The 12,599-nt window shown below is 38.9% G+C and overlaps 1 protein-coding gene across 1 annotated transcript in view; it reads right to left on the bottom strand.

Annotated features, from left to right (window-relative positions):
• Positions 1-12,599, bottom strand: part of SLC26A3 (solute carrier family 26 member 3) — a 35,410-nt gene that overhangs the window by 4,010 nt on the left and 18,801 nt on the right. Inside the window, exons 15-19 of the mRNA XM_060108855.1 lie at positions 11,809-11,904; positions 7,905-8,138; positions 6,161-6,215; positions 3,376-3,518; positions 3,191-3,256 (exon numbers count right to left, since the gene is read on the bottom strand). Of these exons, the coding sequence (XP_059964838.1) occupies positions 3,191-3,256; positions 3,376-3,518; positions 6,161-6,215; positions 7,905-8,138; positions 11,809-11,904 (594 nt within the window). The remainder of the gene's footprint in view (positions 1-3,190; positions 3,257-3,375; positions 3,519-6,160; positions 6,216-7,904; positions 8,139-11,808; positions 11,905-12,599) is intronic.

The raw sequence follows: 12,599 nt of genomic DNA on the forward strand, positions 1-12,599 counted from the left end.
GTATGTGTATTTTTTTCCCAAAGTCCTTAGGGTACATGAGGCTCTCTAAGGTGTCCATGACTCAAAAAGTTTAAGACACGTTGCTATAAAGAGTGCTGACATTCTAGTTTTTAATTAAGAGTCGCTATGCAAATAAGCCTTTGTTTTATTTTTCTGTAATTGGTTTTAAGTCCAGGAGACAAGCCCTCTCAGTAAAGACATTAACAAAGGATAGAAGGGTACTTTGACAATAAACATTCAGAGGTGAGATCTAAAACAATTGGGGCAACTTTTCCCATTGACAAAGTGGTTTGATGTTGAACAGAGGCCACTGAATCTTTTTCTGTTGGTGATGATGTTTAATTTCTATTACATAAAATAAATACAAATTTGCACCAAGAACAGTTCCAGCAAAAAAGAGAAACATGCTGAATCTCATTCTCCAGCTGAATTGAGCTCTAGAGCTGTTACGCTGTGAGTTACAAATAATGACCAGCAGTGAAGAAAGAGTCAAAAACTAGTTATAGTTACAGATAGGGCATCAGAAGGATTGTATCTAAATCTGGATAGGAGGTTGAGTGCTTTAAAAAGCTATAGTAATCATAAAATCTGGGCAAAGAAGTCTCATTGCAGGGGGTTTAGAAGAGTCTCATGTAGCAGGTTTCCAGTCAGATCACTATAAAGAGGACCCACAGCAAGCATGTTTCAGAAAGCTAACAAGAAATTTAACAAAGCAAGACACACCCACTGTACAACCGATTTTTTTTTTTTTTTTTTTTTTTTTTGTGGTACGCGGGCCTCTCGCTGTTGTGGCCTCTCGCTGTTGTGGCCTCTCCCATTGCGGAGCACAGGCTCTGGATGCGCAGGCTCAGCGGCCATGGCTCACGGGCCCAGCCGCTCCGCGGCATGTGGGATCCTCCCGGACCGGAGCACGAACCCGCGTCCCCCGCATCGGCAGGCGGACTCCCAACCACTGTGCCACCAGGGAAGCCCGATTTTTTAAAATGGATATATATTAGTATGAACTATACAAATTACAAGATTCAAAGCCGTGGTGCAAATGCACTGCAAAATATGCACAAAGGTAGTGACTTGGATGGAAATCTGTCAGTGCTATAAAAATATGTACAAACAAAATAATTTTCCTTTGATAAATCTACAAGGTATAAAATTAAGAGTATTTACATAATTGCCTACTAGATATGTGAAAAATATACCATGCTAGAACAATCTCGTTCCAAAGTTTGAAACATAATTTCTGTCAAACAAAAATATTCTTCATACAATGTATGAACTTATCAATAAGTTTCTGGGTATAAAGTTGTTCTTTATGTGACAGTCAGATGAGGACCCCTCTGAATTATATTTTGATTAGAATTTTGTTTCAGTGGGTACCTGGAGGAAGACAGAAAGTTCTTGCTTTAAAGACTTGTTAAGTTCTGTCCCTCTTAATAATCATATCTTGTATTTAAAAAGAGTAAATGTGGTCAATCTGATTAAAATTGGGAGCTAGAACTTACCAGAGTCACCGACAAGTTTTTTGTCTTCAATTTTAATGATCAAATACCTTCCACGACTACTTGGTTAACGTAGAACCATGTGATACCATGTTGTAATAGAAGTGTATCTTTCAAAGGCCTAATTTAACTTAACCAAAATAACAATATAATGTGTTTTAGTAATATATTTCTTCACGTTTGTTACGGGGGCCATACAAACTCAAAGGGGCTATGTGTGCTGGTCAGGGATACTCAGCTTTTACATGAATCACCACTGGTGGCCTAACCACGACTGCTGATTTATCTTCCTCTAAGTAATGCAAAGAGCTCATGTTAAATGTTTCTTTTTTTTAAATATAGGGAAACAGGTACAGGATGGTATTGACTACATTCTGTTTGACAGTTGGTTCTAAAGCTTTGATTGGACATCAGATTTAAATTCTGTTCCTATACTTGATCCTTTAAAACTTGGTGACAATTCTGAATACAACAACTGGGCAGAGGGTTTCTGGTAAGGCTCTCTTTATGGGGGCCTCAGGCAAGGTGCTAGATGTGGGGTTTTCTGGAAAACAGCCCTGGGGAACAGAATCATGGCTCTCCTCTCCCCCTCCAGGTCTAATTTTCTGGAATGGCTTTTTCATCTAACCTTTTTCTGTTTGATAAAACTCTTAATAATCATCCAGGCCTATCTTATGCTATACATTGCTTCATTTCTAATTTAAATTCCTTTTTGCTATTCTTCTTAGACCTTTCTTCAAATAAGAGAAATACCACCAGCCACTTCCCATACTTGAAGACAATCATTAGATTCTTTCCCAGGACCCTCACATCCATTAGTTTTTCACCAAAGGAAGCAGCCAGTATAACATAGTGTTCAGAACATAGATCTTGACATCAGACAGATCTTGCTTCAAATCCTGTTGTTGTCACTTTGGTGTGTGACCTTAAGCAAATTAGTTAAGCTCTCTGAGCCCTTCTAATTTCCTTATTTGTGAAATGAAGATACCTGCTTTGCATATTGTTGTAAAGACTGAGATCATGAATGTAATGCACCTACCATATACTTGCCTTACAGCAGATACCCATTTTGATTTGTAGTTCTGCTTTTCCCAAACTAGAGACAGTCCCTTATAGGAGTGAATATTCTAGAAATGAATATTCTAGAATGAAACGGAACTATCCAGTTAAATGATGATTTGGCAACTCTTTAAAGTAAGGAAGTAAAGGAACCTAACTTTCAGTGCTGGGCTAGGCATTGTCTGGGGGCTTCGCATGCATCTGGGGGTCAGGAGGTGTACATTAGCTTCTCCGCTCCATCACGAATTCATCTGTAGATGGAAACAGTAATTCCTTCCCTGCCTCATGGATTGACAAGACCAGAATAAGATCTTTGTTGTAAGTACTTTGAAAACATAAAACGTTCTCTCTCTCTCTGCTCAATATTGCGCTACGAGATCGAGTATCACTATTTTCCATCCTTTTTTTGTACTGGTCTGAGCTTATTTCCCCCCCAAGTCCCTATGAGATTGACGTTGCTTCAGTTTTCTTTCTTTTTTTTTTTTTTTTTGTTATTGCTTCAGTTTTGTAGGGATGAGGCACAGAGGCTCAAACAGGTGCTGGACTTTCTGCAGTGTGCTGGAAGAGGCCTCACTATTTTTAAAAGTTTTTTGTCCTAATATCTAGATACAGGTAAACCTGCTGAAGAGTCTTACCTGACATTCCCGATTACGTAATGCTCCATTTGTGTTTATGGTGAAATCAAATTTTGCTTCTTTTTCCTGAAAAACCAGGATGGAATTATGGATTAGGAATATATTTTTTTAATGTTGAAAAATAAAGGGAAATTTAAGAAGCACAGATGGTTATACAAATATGAAAGTCGCCAAAAAACTGGTACCTGACTGGGATTAAACTTCAAAGTACTGTAATCTTTCTTCATCAAAATATGCAAAACAGCATCATGGATTGTTAAGAAGAATATTGAGTCCTTGACTTCATCATCAAAAAATTCACACCGTGCAAGCTTCTCAATGAAGTCGTCTGAAGAGAGGAAAAACAGGAAGAAGTAATTGTTTGGCTATGGGTTTCTCCTTGAGGTTGGGGATTTGAACTTACATTTGCAAATGTGCATTTCACTGATGTTTGGTTAAGTGTTTGGGGGTTGCAGTGGTACGATACCAGTGTACCATTAGTACAATGTCTTCTGGAACTAAAGGACACCTTTCTAAGAAAATTACACATATAATGTGTTCATGTAAAAACAAAGAAGGAAAAGGTTCAAATGAGAAAAACTCTTAGGCAGGAGCCTTGTGAGTTAATCTCCCTCATTAATGACTGGAGCATCAAATGTAGCTTATTACTAAAAGCTGAGATTCTGCCAAAATAGAACATATATACTCATGGACCAGTGCCATGGTTCTGGATTTACTAGTTACTTGCTTTAGTCCATTTTCCCAAAGCTGCTGGGTACTATCAGAAAACATCTTCCTTGGCACCGTACATTACCGCTCCAGTCATCTTTGAGGAATTCTATTCTTGTAGGCACTAACCATTGTTTGCACAGATAACCAAATATTACATCATGTCTACTATATGCAAAGCTCTGGCTGGGTAATATGAAGGATCAAAACCTAAGTTAGACATTAATCTTGTCCTGGAGTGAAGGTAGAGCACGTATATACTATCTTAATGCAAGGGAAATTGTAGAATCATAAAGGCAGGAAGCAATCTGATTTTTTCCTTTAATGTTTTTTTGGGGGTCTTAAATAATGCCTAGCACAAGGTAGGTCCTCACGTTTTTGAAGAATGAATAAGAGAGGCACAGATCATGTGCTATGGAAATTCAGAGAAGGAAGGGTAAAGGTTGTTTCCTCTTGGCAGGATTCTGGGAAAACTTGATGAAGCAGATACCGTTTAAAAGAATGCCTAGGATCTGGAGAAAGAAGGATGAAGAGAAGGTAGGAAAGGGTGGAGGTGGGAAAGTCTGTTCACAGGCAAACGTTCAGTATCGACAAGACCTAGCAGTGTCTGAGGGAGAGGGAGAGAGGAGGGCATTGTGGTTGCCAGAACCCAGGATGCAGGTGGGTGGTGGTGTGCAGTGAGAGGGAAGGTCATGATCTTAGTTAAGGACCAAGAGGGATGCCAGGCAGCAGAGGCAGCAGGAAAGGACAATTTTAAAAAACCTGGGATGATGGAGAAAGAATAACATTGTTTAAGAGATTAAAGGGTTACTGAGATTAAGAGAATATTTTTAATTATAAGGAAGCCTTGAAACTAGAGTATATCTGTAGATTTTGTGGATAGGAGCCAGTAGAGAGCAAAAAATTAAAGATGCCAATTTCATGCCTCCCTCAGTTTCACTTGTCCTCCCCCTCCCTAAAATGCTTTCCCCCAAGATACTGTCAAGGTTGACTCCCTCACTTCATTCCAGTCGCTGCTCAAATGCCGCATTACTGGACATCCTTGATCACCTGTCTAATATAGCACTACCCCTGTGGCTGTATGTCTCTTAACCCTGCTCTTTTCTTCACAGTGCTTATCATTACCTGAAATATCTTTTTATTTGTTTATTATCGGGCTTTCCCACTAGACTATAAGTTTCTTGAGAAAGGTTAATGGGATGAGTCAGAAAATGGGATGGGAGAATATTCTAGGTATGAACAAGGACACTGATTAATTCTTGCAGAGGACTTAGATGAGAAATGATAAGGATCTGGATTAAGGCTGTAGAAATGGAGAGGAAGAGTGATTCACTAGGGAATATTTATGGTGACTCACTGAATATAGAGGGATGGGGAGGAGAAATTAAAGACGGCTCCAAGGTTTCTACTTTAGGCAACTGGGTGGGTATGTGGTGATGCCGTGATCAAGATAGAAAAGGAGAAGGAGTAGTTTTGGGAGGGAAGGTAATATATTTAGTTCTGAATACATGTATCTTAGGTACTTGGAGGACATCCAGATGGTTGAATACGTGGGTCTGCAGCTCAGAAGAAAGGTCTGGGCTGAAGGTGTAGTTAGCGGATTCATTAACCTGTAGACATACTTGCAGTCATAAGCATGCTAAGAGATTGACTTAGAAAGAGTTGATAGAATTAGAACCATAGGGTTTAGGTTTGAACCTTGGGGAAGACCGACTGCGGCGTGGAGAGGAACCAATGTCAGACACTGGAGCTCTGAGAGTGGTGGGAGAGGACTCAGAAGAATGGTCTTGCAGAAGTCAGGGAGGCAGAGGCTAAAGAAAGGGCTCAATGCTAAAGTAAGCTGCAAGAGAATGAGGCTGGGCTGGGGGTGGTTGATCTTGACAACCTGGACATCACTGATGACCTTGGCAAGGGCAACCTCATCAGTGAGGTGAAGCAGAAACCAGGTAATTATGGGCCGATGAATCAAGGGAGGTGAGGAAAAGAGAAAACAAGCCTACTTTTCTAGGAAGTTTAGGGTAAACAGTGGTTACATATTCACTCCTTTGCTGCCTGTTAAACTAGGATTCAAATTGTAAAGTTAATTACATATTGACACAACTCAAATATAAGTATGCTGTTTCCCTAGAGATTTCTATTGGAAATCTACAAATTAGATTTCCTTCTTGGTGATCATAAAAAGTGCCTGTTCTTTGGAGAAGCTATCTAGATTGAGAGTTAGCAGTGAAGAAATTGTCCGAATATAAAAACAAAAAAACTTACCATCAGTTCCAACAATATACACATCTACCTGAATCCTGATAAATTCTTGCAAGATCTGTTAAAAAGAAAGTAGATCTTCCTTAGGGAACAGTTTCACTTGTCAGAATCATAAAGAAAACTATCATAATTGTGTCAGGGTGATATGTTGCTTTCAGAGCCTTTTACATTTTGAAAAGAGACAATAATATAGAGATACTAAAGTTAATAACAAGGCTCTATGACAGAAAGAAAGAAATCCAAAGGAAAGAACTCTAAGGAAGGATGATGGGAAAATATTCTGCCTTGACTCACAAGATGAGCTCTGATTTAATTTTATAAGTTTCTTCTATGGGATGATCTTGACTTAGAGCTTTCATCTATATAAAAGTTAAAAACCCCCATGACCCATACACATTGTTCTTTATTCCTGTCCACAGTGCCTGGAGGTATCTAGCACCAATGAATCTTTATCCGTTTTCTTGGTCTCTAGGCTAAGAACAAAGGACAGTAGTGATATAAGAAAGGTCATATAAGGTTAAGAAAAGTAGCTTGTACTGTTGATCAATTTAGCAATCATTAATACCACTATTATCATCAGTAAACACTTTTAGAGCCTCTACTGGGCTGAAGTAAGAATTAGGACCTTAAGGAAACCAAGGAAACCTAAGGCAGAGTCCCTGTCCTTTGTGCTATACTGCCAAGATCAAAACATAAAATTTGGGCTTCCCTAGTGGCGCAGTGGTTGAGAGTCCGCCTGCTGATGCAGGGGACACGGGTTCGTGCCCTGGTCTGGGAAGATCCCACATGCCGTGGAGTGGCTGGGCCTGTGAGCCATGGCCGCTGAGCCTGTGTGTCCGGAGCCTGTGCTCCACAACGGGAGAGGCCACAACAGTGAGAGGCCCGCGTACCGCAAAAACAACAACAACAACAAGAAAAAAACCCATAAACTTTTTGTGTATTTTCTCCTCCAAAGCTAAAATAAACAGACAGAAACAAAGAAAAAGAAAAGGCAAGCAGTCTCAAAAGTTATGTGATGTTTAGATTTTCTTTTAAAGATAAGTTTGAAGGAAATAAAATTGATCCTATTTTTGAATTTTGTATCCAGTTCACCTATACTTAATAGATCTTAGGTCAGTTTTAATGTAGGCATATTTCTATTTAAAAAAAAAAACAAGCAAAAGAGGGGGACTTGGAATTCTTAAATTCTCTTGATATCTGTTTCTGCATTTCTGTTAGAAACTCATTATTTTAGAAATGCTGACGAAACTGTGCAAAGAAAACAGCCTGCAACCTGATTGTTACAAGTTCTGTTTTAAAATCACATGTGACATTTATTCTTTTGCATATCTACTTTAAAAAAACCACACATTGTTATATAGTCAAGTGAAATCTCGCTGCCTTATGACAGATGAGGATAAAAACAAAAGGCCCACTATTCCACTTTTTCCCAAGACCTCCTCTATTTCAGGAAAATTTAGATACAACACCCACAAGGATGTGAAGGCACTGCAGAATTGAAATTTAATAGGATTATGAGCATTGTTGTCTATAAGCATACATTAGAAATTATATGCAGTCTCATGGGAAATGCACTTTTAAAGAGTTCTCTGAACACACCCCACCTGCACTCCCTCCATGAAATATTCTAAGATTAAAATTTACTTCTACTTAAGCATGTGTTATATAAAGGAGCATCCTTCCACAAATACACCTTTTTTACCTTTAGTGACTGATTAGGTGTTTCCATTCAGAAAAAAGAAATTACCATTTTGAGACCCCTCATTGAAGAAATGTCAAGAAATGACACTGCTGAAAAGTCAAGAATGAGGCTGTGGAGGTTGATTTTAGGGACCACGATGTTGAGAGGAAGATCAGCGTTCCAGTCTATCTGGAAGGGCAGGTCTGTGGTATTGATGGGCTGATCCAGTTCTTCTATATTATCATTGTCCAGCTCTTCGTCAGAATCTTTAAAGCCATCAACAGTACATATATATCCTTTCTGCAAGAGAGGATACTAATATGCGTAAGAACTGTGACCAAGAAAAACACTGTAGGCAAAGATGTCACAAAAAAAGAAAACTACAGGCCAATATCGCTGATGAACATAGATGCAAAAATCCTCAACAAAATCCTAGCAAATAGAATCTAACAGCACATTAAAAAGATCATACACTGTGATTAAGGAGTTTATCCCAGGAATGGAAGGATATTAACAAATATTAACAAATTGAAGGAGAAAAACCATATGATTATCTCAATAGATGCAGAAAAAGCTTTGGACAAAATTCAACACTGATTTATAATAAAAACCCTCCAGAAAGTAGGCATAGAGGGAACTTACCTCAACATAATAAAGGCCATATATGACAAACCCACAGCCAACATCATTCTGAATGGTGAAAAACTGAAACCGTTTCCACTAAGATCAGGAACAAGACAAGGTTACCCACTCTCACCATGCTTATTCAGCATAGTTTTGGAAGTTTTACCCAGAGCAATCAGAGAAGAAAAAGAAATAAAAGGAATCCAAATTGGAAAAGAAGAAGTAAAACTGTCACTGTTTGCAGATGACATGATACTATACATAAAGAATCCTAAAGATGCTACCAGAAAACTACTAGAGCTAATCAATGAATTTGGTAAAGTTGCAGGATACAAAATTAATGCACAGAAATCTCTTGCATTCCTATACACTAATGATGAAAAATCTGAAAGAGAAATTAAGGAAACATTCCCATTTACCATTGCAACAAAAAGAATAAAATACCCAGGAATAAACCTACCTAAGAGACAAAAGACCTGTATGCAGAAAACTATAAGATACTGATGAAAGAAATTAAAGATGACACAAACAGATGGAGAGATATACCATGTTCTTGGATTGGAAGAATCAACTTTGTGAAAATAACTATACTACCCAAAGCAATTTACAGATTCAGTGCAATCCCTATCAAACTACCAATGGCATTTTTCACAGAACTAGAACAAAAAATTTCACAATTTGTATGGAAACACAAAAGACCCCAAATAGCCAAAGCAATCTTGAGAAAGAAAAACAGAGCTGGAGGAATCAGACTCTCTGACTTCAGACTATACTACAAAGCTACAGTAATCAAGACAGTACAGCTTGTGCTGTTGATCAATTTAGCAATCATTAATATCACTATTATCATCAGTAAACACTTTTAGAGCCTCTACTGGGCTGAAGTAAGAACTAGGACCTTAAGGAAACCAAGGAAACCTAAGGCAGAGTCCCTGTCCTTTGTGCTATACCGCCAAGACCAAAACATAAACTTTGGGCTTCCCTGGTAGCACAGTGGTTAAGAATCTGCCTACCAATGCAGGGGACATGGTTCGAGCCCTGGTCCGGGTAGATCCCACATGCCACAGAGCAACTAAGCCCGCATGCTGCAATGACTGAAGCCTGCGTGCCTAGAGCCTTTGCTCCATGACAAGAGAAGCCACCACAATGGGAAGCCCGCACGCTGCAACGAAGAGTAGCCCCTGCTTGCCGCAGCTGGAGAAAAGCCCGCACGCAGCAACGAAGACCCAACACAGCCAAAAATAAAGAAAAGAAAAGAAAGGAAAAAAAAGACAGTATGGTACTGGCACAAACAGAAATATAGATCAATGGAACAGCATAGAAAGCCCAGAGATAAACCCATGCACATATGGTCACCTTATCTTTGATAAAGGAGGCAAGGATATACAATGGAGAAAACACAGCCTCTTCAATAAATGGTGCTGGGAAAACTGGACAGCTACGTGTAAAGGAATGAAATTAGAACACTCCCTAACACCATACACAAAAATAAACTCAAAATGGATTAAAGACTTAAATGTAAGGCCAGACACTATAAAACTCTTAGAGGAAAACATAGGCAGAACACTCTACGACATAAATCACAGCAAGATCCTTTTTGATCCACCTCCTAGAGAAATGGAAATAAAACCAAAAATAAACAAATGGGACCTAATGAAACTTAAAAGCTTTTGCACAGCAAAGGAAACCATAAACAAGACCACAAGACAACCCTCAGAATGGGAGAAAATATTTGCAAAGGAAGCAGCTGACAAAGGATTATTAATCTCCAAAATATACAAGCAGCTCATGCAGCTCAATATCAAAAAAACCAACAACCCAATCCAAAAATGGGCAGAAGACCTAAATAGACATTTCTCCAAAGAAGGTATACAGATTGCCAACAAACACATGAAAGGATGCTCAACATCACTAATCATTAGAGAAATGCAAATCAAAACTACAATGAGAAAAAAAAAAAAACTACAATGAGGTATCACCTCACACTGGTCAGAATGGCCAACATCAAAAAATCTACAAACAATAAATGGTGGAGAGGGTGTGGAGAAAAGGGAACCCTCTTGCACTGTTGGTGAGAATGTAAATTGATAGAGCCACTATGGAGAACAGTATGGAGGTTCCTTAAAAAACTAAAAATAGACCTACCATACGACCCAGCAATCCCACTAGTGGGCATATACCCTAAGAAAACCATAATTCAAAAAGTCATGTACCACAATGTTCATGGCAGCTCTATTTACAATAGCCAGGACATGGAAACAACCTAAGTGTCCCATCGACAGATGAATGGTTAAAGAAGATGTGACACATATATACAATGGAATATTATTCAGCCATAAAAAGAAAGGAAATTGAGTTATTTGTAGTGAGGTGGATGGACCTAGAGACTGTCATACAGAGTGAAATAAGTCAGAAAGAGAAAAACAAATACCGTATGCAAACACATATATATGGAATCTAAAAAAGAATAAATGGTCCTGAAGAACCTAGGGGCAGGACAGGAATAAAGATGCAGACATAGAGAATGGACTTGAGGACACGGGGAAGGGGAAGGGTAAACTGGCAAGAAGTGAGAGAGTGGCATGGACATATATACACTACCAAGTGTAAAATAGATAGCTAGTGGGAAGCAGCCCTATAGCACAGGGAGATCAGCTTGGTGCTTTGTGTCCACCTAGGCAGGGGTGGGGGGGCGGATAGGGAGGGTGGGGGGGGTAGGGAGGGTGGGATGGAGACATAAGAGGGAAAGGCATATGGGGATATATGTATACGTATAGCTGATTCACTTTGTTATAAAGCAACAACTGGGGCTTCCCTGGTGGCACAGTGGTTGGGAGTCTGCCTGCTGATGCAGGGGACGCGGGTTCGTGTCCCGGTCCGGGAGGATCCCACATGCCGCGGAGCGGCTGGGCCCGTGAGCCATGGCTGCTGAGCCTGTGCGTCCGGAGCCTGTGCTCCGCAATGGGAGAGGCCACAACAGTGAGAGGCCCGCGTACCGCCAAAAAAAAAAAGAAAAAAAAGCAACAACTTACACACCATTGTAAAGCAAATATACTCCACTAAAGATGTTAAACAAAACACTGTATGTCGAGGATAAGTAGGGAATTTCTGAAGCATAGATTCATAGTTGGGTCAAGTGATAGGACTGTAAACTGTTTTATTTGGAGAATAAAAATTTTCTTAGGAGAATACAATTTTAAGGAGACCCTTAAAAACATGACACTAATTGACACACAAAGTACCTTGTTTATCCAGCATTTCATTTAAAGGAATGGAACCAACCTCTTGAACTACATTTTACTAAGCTTTTAGGTATAGTATGCAGAAATGTGGGCAAGAAGCTTACCAGTGTCATTTGCAACAGGCCTTTCTTCTGCAGTTTTCGGATTTTCTTCAAAGCTTTGTTGCGCTTACGAAGAACTCGAAGTGGACTAAAGCCAACCTGAAAAGCCCATTGCTGTGTTACAAGAATGCTGAGTATTCTGCTACTTATATAGCATAATTCTAGTTAATGGCATAATTCTACTTATATAGCATAATTAAGTGGGATGGGTTGAGGGATTGGGGCACATAAAGCAGATATTCAAAATAAAATTTACAAGTGGTCTAAACATCATCATTGAGAGCATTGTATCAGACCTATGGTCTGCTCAGCCTCTATGCAGTTAACATTCAAAAACCTCTGTACCATCCAGGTTTTAACCCTAAAGTATCCATTAATGGGTCTAAATTCTATTTGAAGTTTTTGTTTTTGTTTTTGGCCCACACAACCCTTAGGGAATTTTATTTTATTTTATTTTTTCTATTTGTTGAATATGAGTGGCATCTAATTAGTATCCTGCTTCTAGATACTTTTTATTCTATTAAGATTTATATGATTATATTTTATAATATCTACTGTTATATATCTTATTTTATACTTTTAGTATTAGATCTGAGGGTAACATTCATTTTTCCCCTTTTCAAAAGAAATGTGTTCTTATTGTGGTAATATTTAGCTCCAGAGTAATAAGTAAGGAGGATCAAATTATGTAATAAAAAAATCATTGACAAAAAAATGTAGTGAGATGGAAAGATAAGTGAAAAGGACAGTATCTAAAGCCAGATAGACAGTATGATCCCATTTTTGTAAAAAAA

The sequence above is a fragment of the Mesoplodon densirostris genome, chromosome 9 (genome assembly GCF_025265405.1).
Source record: "Mesoplodon densirostris isolate mMesDen1 chromosome 9, mMesDen1 primary haplotype, whole genome shotgun sequence".
Classification (NCBI taxonomy): Eukaryota; Metazoa; Chordata; class Mammalia; order Artiodactyla; family Ziphiidae; genus Mesoplodon; species Mesoplodon densirostris.